Source organism: Pseudomyrmex gracilis, unplaced genomic scaffold (assembly GCF_002006095.1).
Source record: "Pseudomyrmex gracilis isolate BER0280 unplaced genomic scaffold, ASM200609v1 scaffold_106, whole genome shotgun sequence".
NCBI lineage: Eukaryota > Metazoa > Arthropoda > Insecta > Hymenoptera > Formicidae > Pseudomyrmex > Pseudomyrmex gracilis.
In genome coordinates this window covers 471,964-495,348 of record NW_018020690.1, presented here as the reverse complement: position 1 = coordinate 495,348, position 23,385 = coordinate 471,964, and the positions used below count along the sequence as shown (strand labels likewise).

Genomic DNA, 23,385 nt, shown 5'->3' with positions numbered 1-23,385 from the left:
GAACAATGAGTTTGTTGTTTGTCAATAATTTACATCTGAAACTCCGATATTTGACCAGATTTTGCTTAAACGCCCCTATTGTTTATTCATGCGCCGTGACGCACCGAATTCGTCATCGAACAAAGACGTCTATTCTTTGTCGATCAATAGAGAATTGATCGATCGGGATCAATTATCGCCGCGTCGTGCAAAAAATAAGCGGATGGAAATGAAAAGGATTTAATAGGAATTTATACAATCTCCGATCGTATCAAAATTCAATTCGTGACTCAAAAGTCACATTGTAAAACGCGAAATGTCTCGTCAAAACACGTTTGGTGTCGAGCAGTGCTTCGGGAACACACACGAACTGCGCACAAAAGATGTCTACGTGTCTCTGCGCGCGGTATTGTTAAAATCGCACGTCGATTTTGTTGCAACGAAACGTGATCGATCATGATATTTCGTGCCGAGAATCGCTCGATAATGGAACGATGTAATTCGCTGATGTAATTTAACTAAGTATCACGCTACATGTTGACGCTTTCTCTGTTCAGCTTGACAGTTAATAACACGGTAACACGTTGCCGCGTGTGTCTGGTTGCGCACATTTTACTTTTCAATCGACGGTCATCAAGAATTTACAGTCCTCGAGAATTATTCAGTATTGCGTCAGCAAATTACGTGCATTCATCACTGACTCTCGTTCACGAACCATCAAAGAATGCACATTGTACCGAACTGAAAGTGGAGCGCGCAACTCTGTGTGTGTGTGTGTAAGTGTGTATAATACCGATGTTACAACATTATATCTAAGAAACGATAAAGCAAACATGTTTTCGGTTTAGAAAGTTTTGAAGCATTTTGTGTTTAATGCGTCGACGATTTCCCAATATATACGTAGTTTTTTTTTTAATTGCAAGAAAAACTGCGCTAATGTCGCTGTGACACAAGTCACGATTATCGTGAATGTGTTGTTGCTATTTGTTTTCTTTTTTGGAACATTTTTTTGAAAAAACACAATTTGAAATAACGATTTTAATATTCTCGAGTAAAAGTAGTAATTGTAATTTTGTTATGCATAAATTGTTTTTTCGAGCGTCGCATATCGACAATCATAATTGGGTTTTACGTTTGTGGGTAAGGCTGGAATCTTTCAAGCTTTGAAAGCATGATAAATCGCTCTGTAAAAAAGTCGTGCCGATGAGGTTCGGTACGTTCGTCGAGCAAAAAACTATATTTCTACGAAGACACGCCGGATCTTCTCTTGCGGCAAGAAATGAGCAACTGAATGAAAAAATTGCATTATTTTTTATCTTTGACAAAAGTAATGACCGAAATTCTGTTTCGCTCAATCTCTCGATCCTGAGAAATTCTCGAGATTGTGATTTCGATGTGACGCCTGTCAATATGCAACTACATCTGCTCGCGCGTAACGTTCATAAGTGTCAGACTACCGCACAGGGATTTTTTTTGCGCGAGAGTTTTTTGAGCTTTTTTTACTCGCTTTTGATATCTTCTCTCTGAACAAGTTGTGAAAACAACATTAAATGTTTTTATGCTTATATTTCGATCTCGAACAGTGTTGAATTAATTATCTTATTTACATAGTGTTTGTGTGTGTGCGTGTCTAAGTCGGAAAATTTAAATTAAAACGTACGACCTCTCATAGAGGTCAGTTTTGTTTTTTTATCTTATTATGTTATTTATAATTTTTATTTAAATCTGATGTTTTTCTCTTTTTTTTTTACTTTATTTGCGTCAGTTATTCAAGTATCAAAAAGTTTTTGACGTAAAACACTTTTCTTAGAAGTCTGTTTATTTTTGTCATGTTGTTAAAGTAACGTAATTTATTCTAAATGTTAAAATAATTTGTTAGCATTGTTATAATTTAAATATCAAAAAAAAAAAATTATGAAATATTAACTTAAATATTTTGATAACTCTTATACTTTCGAGGAAATTAAACTAATTTAAATTTTTAAATAATCTTCCCGATACTAAATCTTATTTACACTTAAAATCTTTTTACAATCGTTATTCTCACTCTAATATCATTTTTATAATTAAAATAATTCCTTAATATTAAGATATTAAAATATATAATGAAATAAGTTGCTTTTATTAACTTGACTTATAAACAAATGTTCTAATCAATTTTAAATATCAATCAGTTAACATTTCTAAATATAAATTTGTACACACAAAAACATATTGCGATCTCTATAATGTCAAAGTCGGTGTCTGTCACGTTAATTTCATGGTCATTCTTTCTTCTCATTATTTATTGCAAATTATGTTAATTATATTACGACAAATTGCAACAGAGTTATGTAATTGCCGAGTAACAAACGAAGGACGTAGTTTTTGCGGAGATTATTTATAGACGATATTACGTGATGCTTTTTGTACTTTTTGCTCAATACTTTTCGCTCACTTATAAATTTTGACCGATTCTTTCTCATTTTTTTACGCATTTTACTGATTCTCTCACAATGATTTCAGCAAATAAAAAAACGCGCCGAGACCAAGGTCGAAAAGCGCCGTCATAGTTATTTCCACTTGGTTTTTTCTTCATAAGATTAGACAATAAAAGTTCTTACATACATAGGTACAAAACTTATATGCAAATGTATGCAGAAGTTATTTGACACCAAACGTTACCATCATATTATTCTCTGTATATCATTCTCTTTATAAACGCATTGAAGAAAACATTGTTTCTCGGAAAAACAAGATTGTAAAATTAACATTGTAAAAATTAAAATTCACGAAGCTTTGGTCAAAAATTTAAATTGCAAATAAAATCGGGCGCAATTGTTAATAACGTTACGGAGAGAACGAGACGAGACTGTGAAACGCGATTGAAATTTCAAATCTTGGCTCGCGAATTGCAAATAGATGACAACTCACTGGAAAAGAGGAGTCTGCCGAGCGTCTGTAATATACGTGGAAGCGGACGGGATCGTGAACCAGATTGCGCGATCCTTACCGAACAGCGATCCTGCAAATACTGACCGATGTGCAACCGACTACAAGCAAGTCTGGTTACTTTCCGACCTCTTCCGCACCTACGATTCTACGACAACGAGAAAGTTGCATGACCGCCGTGAGTACAATCGCCTTTCCACCGAAAGCGCGTTGGAAGGGTCGTCATATGAACTCCGACCGGTCCAGACGCTTCCTGGAGAACTCGGCGAGTATCTCCTCGCGAGTACCGGTTGTAGTTATTCGCGCATCGCGTATGTCCATCCAGCGATCGTCATCATCGTCGTCGTCATCGTCGTCGTCATCGTCTTGATGCGGGCCTGTGTACACAGTATAAGATCGCGAACGCGCGTAAGTAAACCTCATTTTGCCGCAAAATATTGATGTTACGTAATGTTTTTACTTGCAAAATCGTCTTATCTTTACTTTGATGTAATGTGTAAACGCAATAGACGAACTAAACGGAAATAGAAATAAGAAAAAAAAATGTATTATCTTATAAGAGTGATTTATAAAGAGATATCAATGAGAACTTCTTCGCTCTCTAACTGCACATCGAATAACTATTGCGAGACTCTAATGTAAATAATAAACATAAAACCGATAACTTTTCTAGAGATTTTATGATAATGACTAATTAATTGGAAATGCTATCCGAACGTAGAAGTATGATTGATCGCGACGACAACACTTATTAATCGCGAAACGAGATCGTCTCATTAATCTCACTGTAATTAGATTTGACGCACGCGATCTGTGTGCATGTTTTGCATCGTATCTATTGATAAATGAATTTTGCGCATTGTATCTATTGATAAATGAAAACTTAAACAACGATTATATATAGCGAAACGCGATTGTCACAATTTGCAAGGCTATTAACGCTATAAATAATATATTTACACTGTCGCGATGATTTTTGTAATCATTAGATTTTATACGGAAGTGTAACAAGTGTAATTACTTCATTTTAACAAGATAAATAATTAATTAAGAATAACAATATCACACAAATAAATACATTTAAATATAATAATATCAAAACTATAATAAAACTTACTTACTTATTTGTTTGTTGGCAGTATTTTTTTTTTTTTACGGTAAACAATCACATGTATTAAAATATGTTAGGTTACTGTACAATAAAAAAAAACATTTGCGCGTATATAACATAATAACAATATAATAAAACTTTATACTAGACTGAAATTTCCAGAAGAAACTTCTCGAGATCACACGCGCACACAGCGCGTTGCCGGCAAGATATCACCGGAATTTTTAACAGTATATACAGTACTACTTCCGGCAAAATATCTCGGCATCAAATCACCGCGAAAACGATTTCGCTCACAGGATCATTGAATCGTGAATGTCACTGACACACACGATTTCGTTGAGACGCGTTGCGCGGGAAAACAAACTACCGTAGTAGTACGCGAAGTACCTTTTGATCGTTCGAGCTCGGGTTGCGCTACTTTCTACTGCGAGCTATATATAATGTGTTATCGATCTGGCAATCATAACTCGGCGGGAATCGATACAATAATAAAATCGCGAGTCCGAGACGGAACAAAAAAAAAAAAAAAAAAATTATCCGATTAACAATCGGAAATACGCCTCGATCACGGTGTCACGGATCATGAAACGCGCTTCTGCATTTTCATTTTAATTGAACCATTATCTCTTTGCGCGCATTTCACTTTGATCAATTCTTATTCTAACGCGAAGTTACACACGGTTGAGTTATCTATCCGAAGTGATTTGTCAGCCTAGCATACAGACGCGTCACGAATGATCGAGCACTCGTGATTGAATCAAGATTGGTCCTAGTCGAACTTGAAGTTTGTTTTTTTTTGAATTGGAAGAAACTCGTTGAAATTTACATCTCTCGCCAGCAAGACAGCTGATTGGAACGTTGACTTCTCGTCAGCAAGTCTCGATAAAAAAAAAGGAAAGAAATAAATAAAAAAACAAAACAACTGTTTATTTGACTTGTAATTCAGCTTTCGCAATCGAGAGTTGGTTTCGCTAGAGAGCTGGTTCGTTTCTCAATTCCGAGAGGAAGTGATATTTTATATCTATCAATAAATAAAAGGTATCTATTAATAAAAAAAAGGTTGAAATAAAAAATACAAAGTATAACAAATAACAGCGAATCACTTACATTCAGATACGTGAATTTAACTAGATTCTTTCTTTCTTGTCATCGCTTATTCCGATTTGCTCCGCGTGTTTATTTTTCTATTCGTTCCGAAATGAAAAAAGACAAAACGACCCAGACGTTTTGAAGACAAAATTTTGTTACAAGAATCTTTGTGTTACACGAGTGGATTATGAGAGAAAGAGAAATTTCAGATGTAGCAAAATTTTACTTGTCGCACGACAACAACGACGGAGGCGTATACTCACGGTCCAACTTAATGAATAGCAGTTTCATAACAAAAAGAGAGAGCAAAAGACACAGAAAGCTACACGCCGCGACTTGTGAAGATAACATTCTCAGAAAGAGAGAGAAAGAGAGAGAGAGAGAGAGAGAGAGAGACGGGTAGTTTTTAATGAGAACATTAACTCTCCATGAAAGCTTCTGCAGTGAAGAGAGAGACAAAACAGGAAGAAAGACTCGCGTGCAATCTTGATGATAAGCTACGTGCATCATCGCGCGATGAGTTTACGCGGCTATTTACGGAAGGAAATACAGAGACAATCGCGACCTCATTGCACGCTGGTGGTGTCTCGCTGAAAATTTTGTGACAATAAGAAAAAACATTTCTATTCCAATCAAACTTGCAAAAAGACGCGTTTTTCTTTTCGGGGTAACGATCAAACAAGTCTAATTCTTTAAAACAAGATGCAAAATCAATCTTGCGTTCTTTCATCTTTCTCCTTTATCGCGTCGTTGGACGAAAACTTCGTATTTCCATTCACGCAAAAGAAACATTCATTCTTCGTGCACGAGATAATTCAGTTCGAAAGAGAGAGTTACGTTCGGTTTTTTTGGACGTGTGATCTCTGATGCAAACGCTAAATAAAGCCGGCGCGCGTCTAGTAGTACAGACTAGACACGAGTCGTATAGACCGGCGTATATAAACACGTTTAAAGACGCGATTATGTAATTCCTACGCATGAACTCTCACTGAACGACGCAAAGCTATCGAACACCTTTCTACACCTGTAGAAAGGGAAATCGCCGAGACTGGGAATCAGGATAATGCCTCACGCTTAAATTTACCTCGAGTCGGAAGCGCGCTTGATCGGACATGCTTCGGCCGATGTGTGTTTGCACGAGACACAAAACACACCGCCGCTGGGAATCAGGATTGTAAACGCACACGCGCGTGAGTACGTTACATTTACATGTACGCGTGTCGTCGCAAATCGAACGATCTCGCCTTTTACACGACGCGACAACGAGGTTGCTAATGGATTTCGCCGCCGTTCGCGGATCAACGTCCGATTTAATACGCCCGGGCGATAAATCGTTTGATTTTCTTTTTCTTTAGATCCCGCACTTCGCACGTTCGTGACGTTTCTGTGACACGTTTTTTCTTCGTCAACTCTGACGCGCGTTTATAAACGCACGCTTCGAGATACAAAGTTGATGATGCTTGTAGATATATCTTGAATATCTGTAAAAGTTTCATTAAATGTTTTTTTTTCGATAACACTTTGCCGACGCTTTGTGAAATCAATTTTTTTCGCAATTATGTTGCTGTAATCTTTCTTGGTTAAACTTTTGCTCATCTGTTATCTGTGTATTCTCAAAATAATTAAACAACATTTTATGTGTTCACTAAGTGTGTTTGCAAATTGACACACAAAGGAATGTATTGCTGAGATTGTTAAAATCATAGATATAATATTTTGCGTTTCTCGAACAACCATCTAGGAAACATCACGCCTCATCGTGAGTTTTTAAAAATAAATATAACCGGGCATAACTTGCATATGTTAGCATGTTTTAATTTTCTTCTGTGATAAATTAAAATTAATGTTCTGCATTTAAATAAACTTTGCTAAAAAGAAAAGATGTAAGTGCGTATAAAAATAAAAGCACCTCGTTGCGCAAATCTGATAAAGAATTCAACCGGAAGCGCACATTGATTTCTGTCAAAGCAAAAACCAAATGGCTATAATCACAACGTTTAACAGAAAGAACTTGTTTCAAAAAACGTAAAAAATTTTAGATTTACTTTACTATTGATCGAATCGTTATTGATCAGTATTGTAATTATTTTCAAAACTTTATTACTTATATACTTATCTTTATTACTTATATACTTATCTCTTTGTTATGCTAACGCATGAAGATGATGTTTTTTATCTTGATGTTTATCACGACGAAAATCTCAATCTCTACTTCCTCAAAGACGTTTAAGTCTACCTCAGACAAGCAAGCATTATAAGCATATATCTGATCTTTAGATTTATTTTACTTAGTCACTAATTATTTCTTTCTATCTTGACCACGTTACAAACATAATTACACGTGTATTAATCGAGCGCAAGAGAAAAAAAGATAAATCGATCTGGTTCTGCGCAATTTGCTTAAATAGCGCTAAAAAAAATAATAAACAACCGTGATATACGAACTGTATCTATAAATCCTTTTATCGTTCTGAGATTTGTTTCGTTTTTTTTTTTGTGATAAATCGTAGGTATAAGTAATTATACATATTTTTATATCATATTTCTTTTTTACATCTGCCTTATGCATAATTTTCTTTTTTTTATCGCGTTTAATAAGATGGCTTCTCTCTCGTATAATTCTTATAGCCTGAAAAAATTCCAAGTTCTTCTAGTATCAAAGATGTGTAGAAAAGTTTTTATAAATTATCAAAAAGTAAGAAGTATGAAATGTGCGAGAAAATATTTTTCTTCTGGCATCGACGTCAATTCACAATAATTATACTTTATGAAAACAATAATTTATCTTTTTTTTGCAGATCTTTGAAGATAATTGATCTTCACTTCAAGTTATAAAACAAATTATAACTTGTAAACCAAGAAAAATTCAGAGTTAATGAAAATCAGTGTATAAATACGTTGACAGTTATATCGCCGTAGTGCGTTAAAAGTCGTATCGAAACGCCAGCGTTTAAATAAACATGTGCAACTCGGAGACGTCGCATTTCAGTCGGAGATTTCGACTCGTAAAAGTCGTATACTATATATACAATCTGATCAGTGCAAAGTGACCAATTAAATTTTGTTTTACTTGGATCAACTTGGGCTTCTATTTGAAAATGACAGTCGAAAAGCTGATGATAAAAGCCCCGCAAGGTAAGCAATTATTGTAACTATATTGTAACTATATTGTATATAACTATGTGCGAAAAAAAAACAATTCTCTCATTACATCGAGATTATTCGATAGATTTTTGATCTCGCGTTTGCTTGTGCGTATATGTTATATAATTTTATTCTAAAATTATATAGAGAGATACACAAGTGTATTATATTTAATTTCGATAGCAAAAATCTTGACAAATACAGTTAATTTTATCGCGCTAGCGCATAATTGTTGTGCTATGAATTATTTACGTCGCCAGTGGGTAATACATCAAAAGATACATTATAAATAAATAGCAATTGCAATGCCATATAACCCATTCAGGTCAAATGTTTTATTATTCATAAAACAAAGCACATGACAATAGATCATTCTAGATGTTACTATCATGTCTGATTGTTTTTCTTTCGTTTCGGTTTTGTTGTATAACAGACGGAAATCAGTCATTAAAAATAAATTGCACGAAATTAATTTCACTTGTTAAACACTTCGAGGTTCTCCTAAAAAAATATTTCTTTGAGAAATAGATTTTCTTTCCAATTGTCTGTTATACACTAATCTGGAGAAATAAACGATAGAATTTAATTATATTCCAAAAGTCACACATCTATAAGTTTTTTCTTTAAATATTTAATGTTTTATTTTGGTGACATGTTGCTTAATTTTTTAAAATTCAAATTGTTTCATAAGTAGAAACAAATTTATGTAAAGTGAAACTAGCAAAAAATATTATCAAAACCTCCAGATATAAATTAATATTAAATTTACAATTTTCAAAGGTGTTAATTTTGTTTTGACAATTGTGATATAAACAATGGTTATCAAGGAGAGATGACAGAAGAAGACGCGTAATTAAATTAAATTAGACTAAAAGAATATCGGTGTATCAGTATGTGACTTCAAAGTTACAAGGTCTTATAGAGAGTTATGGACCGTATAATTATTTTTATTCTTGTAATCAGCGTGCAGCTTCTGATATATTTATTGTGCATAAGTTTAGAAATTTTCGAATGTAATTCAAATCCTCATGTGTACTAATTTACACGTTTAAAAGAAAGACAATAAATAATTGCATACACCCAGCACATATTTTTGATTTTATATAATAACCGAAGCAAATCTCTATGTGAATCTAAATTTTTATGCAAACATTATGCAAATGTGAATCGTTCCGTATCATTGTGATATGAATTACACGCACGAAACTCAATACGTCAATAATCTCATCACTTGATTGTCAAACCGCAAATGGAATATATATATATATATATATATATATATAATGGGATATTGATATATATATGTAATGTCACGTGTGCATTTCGTCTGAACCGTGCGGTTTATTAATTGGTCGCGTCACCGAACCTTCATTGTATTTATCTGCGTGCGGGTCAGCGTTTCCCGTCTGTCTATCCACCACAAAGAAACAGCGGCAAGCAATAGAATTACACGTAAGTCACGTTCGCGTGCGATGGAAAGAATCTTGTGCTTGACGGAACCGCGTATTGACCTTGAACAGTACGGCGTATAAGAATGGACTGCGATGCGATGCCGACTACATTTTCCGTTTCTTTTCGACGCCGCTTAGATCGTCCGGATGCATATCCGAAAATCTCGCTTGTGATTTTGTTTCCGCAACTGACCGAGTGCAACAGATTATCAACATGAGTCCGATAATACCGAGTGAGTACACTTCAATAATTGAAAACACATATGCTGTTTAACACCGTTTCATTTACGTGCAAAAATTCTTGTAGTCGTGCAGCTTCTCATATAGATGTTTATTATACATAAGTTTGCAACAAACACGCACACACACACATTTTATCGCAATTTTATTATCACAACTTCATCACACGGAAAACTTTTGACTATTCAATGTCGACACCTTTGCGATGTAAAATACAAATATATTGATATAATTGTGACCTACATTACGCGAGTCTGAATGGAACTAAATCAACGACACAACATGCTGTCGGCAAATACTTTCTAAGCCTAGTATACGTCAGAGTGTAGGTAAGAGATAGGTGAACGACCGAGCAACGCACGCATTTTCATTCGTTTTTCGAACGCGTGCATTGCTCGATCGTTTCGCGCGCGTTGCGCCAAAGTGTGTGTCGTTTATATATTCACATACGTAAATATATCGATGATAAATTCTTTGTTGCGATAATGTTGCTTATCGATTGTAAGTAAAGTTTTATTTTATAAATTTTTGAAATTCTCAATCGTCATTGTATCACGTCGTTCGCGCATACACGTTCTTTGTCAAGTGCGAAAAAAATTGTTTGTGATATCATTACGTGACACTTAAGCAATTTATAACAGAAACGTACTGCAATTGCCGATTACCGCGATATTGCAAAGCTATTTGTTATGTAACTTCGGTGTGTGAAAGATTCTGATCGCGTATTAATTACTCTAGTTTCGTGAGTGACAAAACTTACACAGATGTTACAATTGCATAAAATTATTTGTAAACATACGTTGCCAATAAAAACGTACAAACATATAAATTCATTAAACTTATAATGTATCTTATTTATTTCAAAATGGCAAGAATTTATAAACTTTGCATACATTTTTGACATTAATTTTATATATAAACAAGTTATCATTATTTTATTTCAACAAAGTAATATACATGAGAGATAAATTTTAATAAATAAAAAAAACTACATATATAAACATTGCAAACAGTTTTAATTAATGCTAATATAATAAAACAAACTGTGTCTACAAAAGTGTTACGTTGTGACTACGTAATCGTAATTTCTATCAACAAACAATTAACAATTAACAATTTTTATCAACTAAATAATTTTCTACACCACGCAAATCACATAACTTTTTTTTTTAATCTCTGTAATTTAAGAGATGATATACGATCGCATATAAATAATTTATGTAAGATTCAAGAACTTGTTTCTGCCAACTCGTTTGTTAATCGAAACTTTACAAAACACGAAGAATATGAATGTTCTTGTGATGAATCCTTGAACCGTAAAGTATTACAGTTCATTTAATGCAGCTGAGTTTATGAACAAAAAAACAAAGTATAATTGTGATCTTGTGCTGTAAATTATTCAACACAACAATTCTAATCATAAATCTTTTTATAATTTGTTACTTTCTTGTGATCTCCTTCAACTGTTCCAAGAAACGTTTCTTCGACTTTTTGCACTCCGTATCTTTCAATAACTTCACGCTGTAAATTAGTTCAACAAATAGATAAATTTTTCTGCAAAATGTCTTCACTGTTATGTAGTTATTATGTGTAAGTTTAATTCATCACAATTCTAAATATTAGTAAAACTTATCGCATAATGTGTAAATTTTTATGATATACTAGACTAGAGATAGAAAAAGAGAGAAACAGAAAGAAAAAAACTGTGCTGCATAAAAATAAAATTGAGAAAGTGTTAATTATAATTATATATATTAATACATACATAATTAATACACATCTATATACAGACAAATGTAAAATAACAAAGAAAAAAAATATATAATCAATTGTTTTATGAGATTAAAGATAGTTACAAATTAGTCGTACTTCTTTTAATTTCTGACATGTACGAATTAGATGAAATTCGATGAAATACTATTTATTTTTCAATTTGACATTTATGTCATTAACAAAGAACGTAATATTTATATATACATTGCTAAATATCATAATACCAATAACCAAGAAATTCGACGCTAATAAGCAATACAGTATCAACCCATATCGCTATCTTGAGTAAATTACGCCTTAAAACATTTAAGTTTTTAAAAACACTATTGAAAAACGTTCTTTGATAGCTAAAGAAGCACATTACATAAATATCTCAATATTTCATTTTTTATGGGTTAACACTGTATTGCTTATTAGCATCCAATTAATAAAATCTTAATCTGCGCGCGTCTCAGACGTCAATGTTTACAATGCACAAGAAACACATGATTTATACGAGACAATTTTATATGTCAAGGGATTAAAATTCCGAAATAAGAAAGAGTAAATTATTTTTATCCTTTCTCTGTCTCGTGACTGAGCAAAGATCAATTTAAATTAAGTTCTTACTTTTAGACCAAAAGTATAATTTGAATTTCCAACAGAGTTAACGAAAAAACATTCCTGAATATCCCTGTGGCACGGATAAAACTAATAAATCTTGTTTTTGTCGTTGTAAAAGAAAAGAGTGACGTATGTGTGTAAAATTCAAAAAAATCGCAATAAAATAGAAAATACAAAATTTCCTACGGAGAAGTGTACAAAAAATATCGTATCCAATTATCTCCACACATAATGTGCACTAAAAGACGAAATGGTGCTCAAATCTGTGAAATAATTAGCTGTAGTTGTTTCACTTGAAACAAAATTTCCCGCTTAATTTGCATTTAATCTCAAACAATTCCGTCAGGCAAGTTTTAAAGTATTTTTTGTGTTTGATGTGAGCGTGTTTCTTAAACAGATTATTAAAAAAAAAAAATCTGTTGTGTACAAAAATTAAACTCGACGCGATCTAACAAGTAATTAATTACGGATGTGTGATATTTTTTCGAAAAGTTAATAATTTATATTTTATATTCCGTTGCCATTTATTTTTGTCGCGCGGCAAACAAAAGAGTATCAATCAATCTCGTGATGTCATGGCGGCGCCATGAGATTCAACTATAACAATGAAATAAAAAAAATCGCATTTTATCTGAGATAAAAAAAAAAAAACATTACACGCAAATCTCTTAATAAGAGAAGCATATCCTGGATCTTACATAGGTTGGATTTTAGTATCGCGAATTGTTTTTTCACGCAACTTTTATGTGTACATTCATGTCAAAGCATCTCCACACGACTCAGCAACCGAATGTCTCTACGGAATCTTCTGTTTTTTTTTTAAGTTTTGTTTATTTACGAGAAATGACAAATATATTTACTTCCTAAGCAGGATTTCTCATTGCCGCGAGCGTTCGACACTGCCGTTTGCATATCTCGTTTTGTGTGCAAACAGAACTTGTTTTGTGTGCGGTTGAACATTAATTAAAATTCATTAAGTGTGAAATTGTGTTGAGAAATCTCATCGAAACTGGTAATAATCACGTTCGAAGTTGAACTTTCACATTTGTCTTCGGCACGTTCAGAATTATTCTTCTTAGGCTTGTTGCGTTCTTTGTTACTTTTTGTCTAAGCGTTTATCTACTTTCAGTTCTTTTCCACGAAAAAAGTAGAGTAATCTTATTAATATGCAATGAACCAATATAACGTTTAATTCGTGGAATTTTGAAATATTGAGAAGGAGTATAATTATGAAATTGCGTCGGTGAAGGTCGGTCTTTCTTTGCATTTCTCACGTTATGTAAAGCAGTAAATTATGTATGTTATCCGTACGAAAGCAAAATACATAGTTTGTGCTCTGAAATACTGCTACTTCGAAAAAAAGCCGCAACAAATTTTCGAACAATTGTCACAACTTTTACAGCATATCTTAATTCTATTTAGAGTAAGAAACATTTTTCTATTTCTGCATTAAGAGAGAGAACACTTTGTATAGACGAGAGATCGACATGCAATTATAGTTTATATAAAAAAAGTCGAAATTCCAGCCGCAGAAAACATTAAATTTAACAGTCTCGCGACATACTTCTCTGCAACCGGAGTTTTTTCTCTTCTCTTTTTCTATCACAAGTGAAAATTATCGACTACGTTATCGCGCTTTATCTTAAAGAGATTTTCATAAAAATACACGCACGTATTGACATATAAAAATAAACATTTCGTTATAATTACGATATTTTTTATCGGTATGCGCACCGTGCTGTCAACGGTTGTCGACAAATTTTGTTTGCAGCAAAATTATAAATCGAATCAAAAACTCGTCAACACATACTTGTCACACACGAGCCGAATGTAACACAGCAGCCAGATATACACACGGTAGTTTCGATGTGTTTCTTATTAAATCTCTTTTACGTAATTTCTATTATAGCGTGTGGGGAAAAACGGAACGGGAGAGGGGAAGGGATGGGACGTTCTTGTGAGGTAAGTCTTCGGGTAATTATTATTTTCGACACGTAATTGCAACGTGCGCCGCATTTATTCCGCGCGCGACATATGCGGGATTCATGGGTCCTCTCTCTCTCTCTCTCTCTCTCTTTTTGACTCTCTATCTCTCTCGTTTTTTTGTTTTTTGCGTTATCGAATCGCAACGTGAGAGAGTTGTCGTAATTCCGCGATGCAATCCCCGCGTTTAAGATTCTGAGCTAATTCGCACGTTTTTTTGTCGCGAGGGCAGCGAAAACGTCGCGGACAAATAAGAGAGGCGATCTTACCGTGCAATTATTCTAATAGTGACATTCGATATTCTGCGAGCGCGTTTAATTCTCAAGATTGCGTAATTGCACGGCCGCGGAGTTGCAAGAGAGTTCAAAGCTTACGTGAATCGCATTTATTTTATTTCGCACACCCGATAAAGTGAACACACAACAGTTTTCTTTCGCGACTAAGCAACGCGCATTTAAACGAGAACGTATGCGTCGCGCGATAAGGAAAACTGATAGCAATTGTCACGTACGTATGTACATATACGATCTGATTCGCGTGTACTTGTGTGCTACACAATTCATTTGTCCGAAACGGCGTTGAACTAAACGGAGAGAAAACAAATGAGATATTTATATGTAGTACTAACATATTCGAAAGTTTACAACGACAAAAAATGAAACGAGCAATACGAAAGGCACGTGTAAAGTCCGACGCTAAATGTTCGTGCATTATACTCATGCGTTTTATCTTTCGTGCCGATTATTACCTCGTTCTTTATAAAAATTTGAGTAAATTAAATTTTTAGTTTCGCGGAGATTTTTCGTAACATCGTCGCGTTACGCTTTTTTCACGCAAGAAGTTTCGGGGAATGTTGCATTTCGAGGAAACAAGAGTAAAAAGCAGACATGAAAAACTGTAAAGCAAAATTACTCGATTTATTCGCTCCATGATTTGCCTTTGTTTAGCCATCGATTTTGATCGAGCGTATCGACGTGTATTATCATATTAGCGACGATATTATTGATTATTAATAATTCATATCTCTGGAGGAATTACGTCAATACAAGTTCTTCGATACGCGTTACAATTTTTTTAACGCAGATCGCATTAATCATCGTGCGAAGGACACACACATGTAACATCTTTTATAACATGTGCCATAATTGTGTAATTAGCATAAACGCATCGACGGCATAATTTATTTTTTACAGGATGTGAAAAAAATAGCGTTAGAAGAAAATGCAATATTAAAGTCTCAGGACTTTAATATTGCACTTTTGAAAGTTCAAAAGTCTCAGGATATGCGTGCGTTTTGTTTTTCTCAATGCGTAAATATTTTAAGTTAAGTTTTTAAACAAACATCACAAAAACACAGAAATACTTAATAAAGATGCTTTTGCTTTTTTATCAGTATTGAATAAAATTGTTTCTTTTTTTGTTTTTTATCTGAGTGACAGCAATTGAAGAAAATGAGAGAGATCGTCGGTGACGTGGCGACGACGTTAAAAATACACACAAAAGCGAACGCGTGCGCACGCTCTAAGCAAATGTGTATATTATATATATATTTAAACTCGTTATAGACATACACAATTAGCATACAAATTTCGCGAGTACACGCCGACTATCCGAGTTGAAAGTTAGCGATAACAGGAGTGAGTCACGTTTCCAGGATTTTGTTCACGAAATGCGACACGACAATGAGAAGTTCTATACCGCTATATACATATGCGAGTTATTAAGCCAATTGCATTACTCATTGCATATAATAGGACAACTAGTCACTGATTATGTGTGCATATTTATTCTTGTCGGGTTATCGAGTTTATGGAGTTGATAAATTTTTTTGCTAAATCTTCTTGGAGAATTATTACTACACAGCATGACAAATACGATGAAATAATATGTAAAGCGAGAAACAAATAAAAAATGTTCGCGAAGTTTCCTTCTTGCATCGTCAGTGATAATTTAAAATACTGACAGCATGACTTCGTTCTCTCTCGTAAAAACGACATTAACACAATTATTTAACTAACTTATTAATTAACACGTTTCTTGTCGGATCGATTTTCGGTGACTTTGCGCTGACGATCGGAAAAAATGATCGTCACACGTCGCGTGGGGCGTAAACGATATGATAACTGCGCTACGTAGGTATTTTGATAATTAGACATACAAAACAATTTTTTTAAAACTTCCGATTTAATAGAGATAATTTTAAATGGCTTGAACGGGAAGTTTAGAGTGGGACGTATACGATATGGAACGTGTTAAATAAAGTTGACCAAGGATTGTGAAAAATGTATATCTGTTGTTAAAGAAAAATCTAGTTTTTATGTTACTTTGTATATTATAATTGTATTATTATTTTTTCAGATGTTTTGTTGTCGGACCTGTCCGAACTACCGTCGCTAAAGATCGGCGACTTCACGCTCCAGTTCGAGTTGGGTCCTCCCTGTGCAGAAATCCAGGAAGTGGCCAGAAAGGAACTCAGGGAAAGTTCCGAGTTGCAGAAGGAATCGATGGAACGTCTGAAAGAATTACTGGCAGGTGAGCCAATTAACAAAACTCGTAATATAGCGTTTAAAATGGATAAAAAATACAATAGTGTTTAGAAAGCGTTTAAAACAAACGTGATTTGTGAGATTTCTCAAGTATTGATTCTCTTAAACTAATGATGTGATTTTATTTCGAACCTCTTTCTCTCGTCGCGTTCACCAGGCGAAACTGATCTCAAGTCTCCGCTGCACAACGAGGCCTGGCTGATCAGGTTCCTGAGGCCGTGTAAATACTATCCGGAAGAGTCGTGCAAACTCATCAAGCAGTATTATGGTTTCAAGATAAAGCACGCGAGTATATACGAAAATCTGAAACCGAGCAACGAGCGAAACGTCTTCGAGCAGAACATTCTGACCGTGCTGCCGAATCGCGATCAGCACGGCCGACGCGTGTTGATACTCGAGCTCGGCAAGAAGTGGAAGCACAACAAGTGCAGCCTCGACGAGATCTATAAGGGCTGCGTTTTATATCTGGAGGCTGCCATGCTGGAGCCTACCTCGCAGATCGCCGGTGCGGTCGTCATCTTCGACATGGACGGTCTCACTTTGCAGCAAACGTGGCAGTTCACACCGCCGTTCGCCAAAAGGATAGTTGATCTGCTTCAGGACGCGATGCCGCTGAGAATCAAAAATATACACGTCATCAATCAGCCGTATGTGTTTAACATGGTGTTCGCTTTGTTCAAGCCTTTCCTGCGGGAGAAGCTAAAGAGCAGGGTGAGAGTTAAACTGATTGTTATTAATAAGCAAAATGTTAATTTACAATTTATCTTTGATTAAATAATTTATAATAATAATTTTCTAATCGAGTTAATGTTCTTATTTTTATGTCTATGTGTGTTTTATGTGTATTTTAAAAATTTGCTTCTTCTTGATCTTTGTTCCTCAGATAATTTTCCACGGCACTGATCGAAAATCGCTCCACAAATATTTATCCCCGAAACATTTGCCAGCGCGTTACGGCGGTACGGCAGAAATTATATCAGTGTCTGGACCCGAATGGTACGAATTGTTAGTCCAGTGTGACAAAGAATACGAAGGTAAGGAGAGAAAGCGGTGTCATGTTATTTAATTGAACTAAATAATAAGTAGAAAATGAAATTTAAATGAGATTTTTAAGTAGTGTAACATATCTAGTTATGTAATTTTGCTGTGAACACATTCGCGCGTTCTAAACAATAATCTTTCTCTGTTGCAGCTATCAATTCCTACGGTTATAAGAAGAAATAATTCCTCTCTGTCATTAACTGCTTTTTTTTATTGTAGTTCAAAATTCGGACCTTAGGTATACTGGGAAGTAGGGAGCAATCTCGTCCTGATAACGATCAAAACTTGTACTTTACAAACTATGATATATTTTTTTATCTAATTATTATCGATTCAGTTTTGGTTTGCTCATCAAGAGCAAATTATTCAGACCTCGCTCACTTCTGTGTAGCTCATATTTTATTATTAGACAGAAGTGTTCTCTCGAAGTTTGTTTTACGTAGTTATCGGATTTACGCGCGGAATCTGACAGAAAGATATAACACTTGCAAAATTTTGTTTTTGTTTTTGTTCACATCTCATAGACGGTTTCTTATCTTTTTTCGTTTCTTTACATTTTGTTCTTTTGTTATAGTTTTTGTTATAATTTAAATGATTGCATTTGAGAACTTTTGCCCTTTCACGCAAGATACAACTATTACATTCCATATAGACTTGATCAATTCGAGAATGGAAAAACAATAGATAGTTTTATATCAAAATAGTTTTTTGCTCACGCAACACATATGGGATATATCAAAACGTAGTTCTCGTTAGAGCAGTTTTGTTTTTATATATGAATATATATATGATTAATTGTATTTAATAAAAATATTCTTAGTATAAAAAGAAATTGCGCATTAACGAGAAATATTTGACGAACATAATGTAATATTAAATAAATTATAGATATGTAAATAAATGAACACATTTGCTATTTGTGTATTATTTAGCAACATTGTGTAATATAAAGTAGTTGCGATCGCATTTTTACAAGTTTAAAATATTATATGTGGTAGATATTTTAAATATCTATTTAAATATATTTTAAATTGTTACATGTAGTAGATATTTTATTTGTAAACGTAGGCAATCACATTTCACACAAAACAATATTCAATACAAAATCTCCATTAGACGTCACATAAAATTATAAACGTTTAATAATGTCAACAAATGACGAGAAAGCCAATGTACTTAGAATGGTCAGTGTATTTAAATCACTTTATTTATAAATAAAATTCTAATATGTGTTATGGATGTATTTTTTTTTAAACAGATTTTTGAAAGGTTATAATTTTGCGACTACAATATTTTCCATTAACAACAATTGTTCTTTCTAACATTAACTTTAATAAACTCTCTTAATGTACAAAACTTGCTAGGATGCTAGTTTAGGATGCTAGGACTTGATAGTTTGTATCTTTTACTCACGCAAACATGTGTACGGAACATACAATAGTACAAGGCTAGAAATTGCACACACTAATACGTTTTCTAGAAATTCACTTTTTTTTGTATTTCGGTGTTCTTCTCTTATACATATATCAATAAACGAAACATACATTTATTTTATTAAAAAAACATGTAAACAACACCCACACAAATATGCATATTGCATCTTCTGTGTTCGTGTAATTGCATTTATGGTCATGCATTTAACGTCATGATGACGTTAATGATAACGATCGCGCAATCATTAGCAGTAATTATGTTTTACTGCTATCCGATACGTATCCGTATTTGGCTGAAAAAAATATAGAGCTCCATTAGTATCTCAATAAAATTAGATATACGATTTTTTAGAGTTACGTAAAAAAAAGAAACGATTACTTTTCACAAAAGGTTCTAAATAGAGTACTGATCTCCAATAAGTCTCGCCATACGGTCCCTCGGGCATTTCCAGATCGCCACCGTGCTTCTTAAGCAGCGTCTCTTTATTTGTATTCATTGAAGTCATTAGGGACTCAAAATTTGTGCCGTGAAAAAAAATTCGTTTGCGTAATTTCTCCTGCAAAAAATATCACGTTAAATTAAAGAAGATCCTCCTCTAAATTGTGCGACACACTGAAATTACAACGATAATATCACTCAGAACAGAGGTAAAATTTATTTATCGTCACGTTGTGTAAAATCGATAATAATTTAACTCGCACAAATAACTCGCGGAACTTTACCTCGAGAAATGGCTTAAAGAGTCCGAATGCTATATTAAAAACAAACGATTGTCTGACGATATGTATAGATTTGAGACGAGCTGGTAGACATTTCTGTATAAAGTCCACCATCATTTTCGCGAAGCTCGGTGTGAGATACGTGATGTGATGCAAACTTAAACCATCCATATCTAAGATGGCACGACCACCTGCTATCTGAGAAAAAGACGGTAAAACTTTTGTATATTTGATTGATTTTGTGTATATTTAACTGATCTCTCGGACAAGAAAAAGAGAGAAACTGTACACATAAGATTAATTTGCATGGATCATCTTTTTTTTCGATGAACCCTATTCTTGACAAGTATTAATATATAAAAATATTACTAATATAATATTTACTAAATATTTTTTGTGTGTATAAATATGTGTATATGTGTATGTATGTACATATAATGAGAAAGTATGTAGAAAAATATTCTATAGCATACCTGAGTTTTGGGCTCCGTCATGGCTACGAATAAATTTAGTATTAGACCTTTGAATAACTCGTTTGGTGATACTTCCTTTGGTTTCCATCGTTTCCCGGCTTCTGCTACCAATATTCTGCATCCGTCGTTGGTACGAAATGGCAGAGCATAAAGTAAACCGTGGCATAACGCCAGTTTAGCTGTACTAGGCAACAAGTCTTTATATATATGTGGATATTGCTGTTGGAAGTGAAAGTACCTTTTCATCTGTATAAAATAATAATAATAATTCAGTAATATTTGATATGTAATTTATTGTCACAGTAGTGAAACTTAACAGTATCTCGAAGCCATACTTTATACTTTTAACCATATTTTATACGTTTTTATCTAGTACTTACGCGTGAAAATGCGCTTTTCGGATACCACTTGCAACATCGTAAAAACATAATATAGTAACTATCATCGTCCGGTAAGATCAAATCAGATTCCTCTAATAAAGCAAAACAAAAAACAAACAAATCGACTTTAACTTATTTTCGCTCACTTTTACATTAAAACTATTTGTAATTTTTTACATTATTTGATATATAATTTTGCATAAAAAATTTTACACCTTACCGATCACTTTTATTTTGAGGTACGTTGAGGAAGACTTATTAAAAAATAGTTGTATAAATACATAATGAAATCGGTAAGAGTTCTCTTCGCAAGAGAACTCTTCATTCGGAGAAAATATGAAAAACTGCTAAAAAAAAAAAGACACAAAAACACTTTAGAGTAGTCAAAAACTTTTTCTAAGATATTTATTTTCCATCTAAAGACTGTGTACAAAATTTTAACAAAATTTGGGAGCGTGAACGTTTTCTCCAATATTTTTTTAGATGTGTAGAAAATCAAGAGTTCAAAGTTTTGTAGTGACGATGCAGAATTACGAGTTCTCTTTCTCGTATAAAGTTTCCTTATCACGCTATGTATTACAATTTTAAATTTCAATTGTTAGTATTTCGATTGCTTTTGTAACATACGGCACAATTAATAAACATATTTTGTCATTCGCACTTTAGTTGCGACAATATAAACCGGATGAACGATTTCTCAGTTAGGAATTGTTCACGTGAATAAGTGTCAATAAGTATTGTATTGCGTTTATTTTTTAATAAAAAAACAAAACCAAATCAAATACTATGTGTATATACGTATATAAGTCTTAGTGTGTAATGTGAAGTGTGTGAGCCAACGTACAAATACTGTAAACATTATCAAAATTGTTTTTGTAACTGGAGTTTGTGTTTAATTGTCTTCTTAACTTAATTGTCTTCTTCTTTAATCTAATTATATTACATATACGCGTATTTTCATTACCTGCGAGCAATTTTCGAAGTTCTTTCAAGCTCTCGGCAACATTTTCCGGTGTTTCCCGTAATTCATCCTTGGCCTTCTGAATGAAGAAATCGTCAGAATCGTTGAGATAGATATCGATGAGAAGTGGGAATTCGCCAAACATCAACTTCGGCCCGTTCTTCAACCAGTCCTCGTACATCTCATACATCGACGGTGTATCACTTTCCTCTTTCTTTTCTTCGGTAATCGCGGACGCACACATTGCGTATTCACTTGGATTGCGGCACAACGCGAGATCTGTCAAATATTTCGCGTTATATTCCGTGTTATCGCGCAGTGATATACGAATACAAAATCAAAAAAGTCGTGACAATTTTCGCGCTGTTACTGAGAACACGCATGTGTTCCATTTCAAGCAAGCTGTACAACAGATCGCACAAAACTGAAGCAATTTCGATGAATTTGTACGTATCGGATAAGTGCAAAAGTTTTGATGAAGTTTGCGATAAAAAAATAAACTAAGTATTTCTTTTTTATTGAAAAAACGATTTATTTATTCTACGAAGTAATTGTCCCATATTGTTTTCTATTATCTCTCGCTGTTGCGCTTGAAAGAACAAATCGTTTTTGATAAACTCGATCCGTTTTTCTATCGCAAAATTCATCAATATTTGTTCAACAATTTGAAATTGAATCAAAACCGGGATAGTTATTTCATCTTCAGATTTTATGCGTTCTGACGTAATCGAGAATAAAATATGATCGTGTTTAGAAGTTTGGCAAATGTTTGCGGAAGTAGATACGTGTTTCAATGTGCGAGCAGAATCTTGCCAGTTACTTCCGGACAGGAAGTTCAATGTATGGCTGATAAGTAATGAAAGTGTACACGTGAGAATATCTCGCAGCGAGATAGGATCGTTCAGGAAAGTTGTGCGCTAAAAGAGTCTCACTAAATCTTTTTACAAATATGTTACTAACTTTATCTGCTGGTTGTAAAACTTTCGCGAGCTTAAAATTCGTTGTAAAAAGGTTCAATTTTGTTCTTGTTATTCGAACGATCGTTTAAACGATCTGAAAAAAAGTCTCTTTACACACAATTTCGTAAAAATATCAAAGATAAAATATAAAGTGTGTGATACTCTAAGGAACAAAATATAAAGTGTGTGATACTCTAAGGAACAAAATATAAAGTGTGTGATACTCTAAGGAACAAAATATAAAGTGTGTGATCTTCGAAGAAAGACGAAGAAAAAGAGAAAGTTGAGCATGTTCGAACGCTCTTGAAATGTGTCGCAGAATTGTGTGTTTTGTTTTCAACTGAATTCTTCAACGATTTATATTTTAATAATAACGATACACAATATGATTAATAAAATTGAGAGATTAACAAGAAATAAATTTCGATCAGCTTTTTTATCACCTCTCAACTCAAATGGAACTTTGCGAATGGCGGAAGTCGTATATGGAAAAAGCGAAAAAAACCATCTGGAAAGACTGACCAGATTTATTACTGAAGTACTCGAACTCCCGGTGAGAACTGTG

At 33.8% G+C, this 23,385-nt stretch overlaps 3 protein-coding genes across 9 annotated transcripts in view; 1 reads left to right on the top strand and 2 right to left on the bottom strand.

Annotated features, from left to right (window-relative positions):
• LOC109856043 (alpha-tocopherol transfer protein-like) overlaps nucleotides 1-2,981 on the bottom strand; it is a 9,777-nt gene extending 6,796 nt beyond the window's left edge. The window contains exon 1 of the mRNA XM_020430878.1: nucleotides 2,893-2,981. The gene's annotated coding sequence lies outside the window, so the exon portion shown is untranslated. The remainder of the gene's footprint in view (nucleotides 1-2,892) is intronic.
• LOC109856045 (alpha-tocopherol transfer protein-like) overlaps nucleotides 1-19,129 on the top strand; it is a 24,573-nt gene extending 5,444 nt beyond the window's left edge. Inside the window, exons 2-7 of one of the 6 annotated variants that reach the window (XM_020430885.1) lie at nucleotides 7,912-8,248; nucleotides 9,847-9,941; nucleotides 16,666-16,839; nucleotides 17,011-17,564; nucleotides 17,737-17,887; nucleotides 18,046-19,129. In XM_020430885.1, coding sequence (XP_020286474.1) covers nucleotides 9,923-9,941; nucleotides 16,666-16,839; nucleotides 17,011-17,564; nucleotides 17,737-17,887; nucleotides 18,046-18,077 — 930 coding nt within the window. In that variant the 5' untranslated portion in view covers nucleotides 7,912-8,248; nucleotides 9,847-9,922 and the 3' untranslated portion in view covers nucleotides 18,078-19,129. Of the gene's footprint in view, nucleotides 1-3,232; nucleotides 3,319-6,219; nucleotides 6,304-7,911; nucleotides 8,249-9,846; nucleotides 9,942-10,337; nucleotides 10,450-16,665; nucleotides 16,840-17,010; nucleotides 17,565-17,736; nucleotides 17,888-18,045 lie in introns of those variants that run through there. The other 5 variants (XM_020430882.1, XM_020430883.1, XM_020430881.1 and 2 more) reach the window with 5 other exon arrangements.
• LOC109856044 (alpha-tocopherol transfer protein-like) lies at nucleotides 18,350-23,385 on the bottom strand. Of its 2 annotated transcripts, none has more exons than XM_020430879.1 (7): nucleotides 23,343-23,385; nucleotides 21,865-22,140; nucleotides 20,901-20,992; nucleotides 20,521-20,766; nucleotides 20,051-20,245; nucleotides 19,707-19,884; nucleotides 18,350-19,620 (listed from the first exon to the last, which is right to left on the bottom strand). In XM_020430879.1, exons 2-7 carry the CDS (start codon nucleotides 22,103-22,105, stop codon nucleotides 19,583-19,585), a joined length of 990 nt encoding a protein of 329 aa, XP_020286468.1. In that variant the 5' UTR covers nucleotides 22,106-22,140; nucleotides 23,343-23,385; the 3' UTR covers nucleotides 18,350-19,582. The 2 variants fall into 2 exon arrangements, with proteins under 2 accessions (XP_020286468.1, XP_020286469.1); XM_020430880.1 differs by having other exon boundaries at nucleotides 23,264-23,346.

Excerpts from the sequence above, each read along its gene's own strand:
- LOC109856044 (XM_020430879.1), bottom strand. The coding sequence starts at position 22,105 with ATGTGTGCGTCCGCGATTACCGAAGAAAAGAAAGAGGAAAGTGATACA. Across the intron at positions 20,246-20,520 it reads TGACGGAGCCCAAAACTCAG|ATAGCAGGTGGTCGTGCCAT; the intron begins GTATGCTATAGA and ends TCTTTTTCTCAG. Across the intron at positions 19,621-19,706 it reads TTTAGAACCTTTTGTGAAAA|CCAAATACGGATACGTATCG; the intron begins GTAATCGTTTCT and ends TATTTTTTTCAG.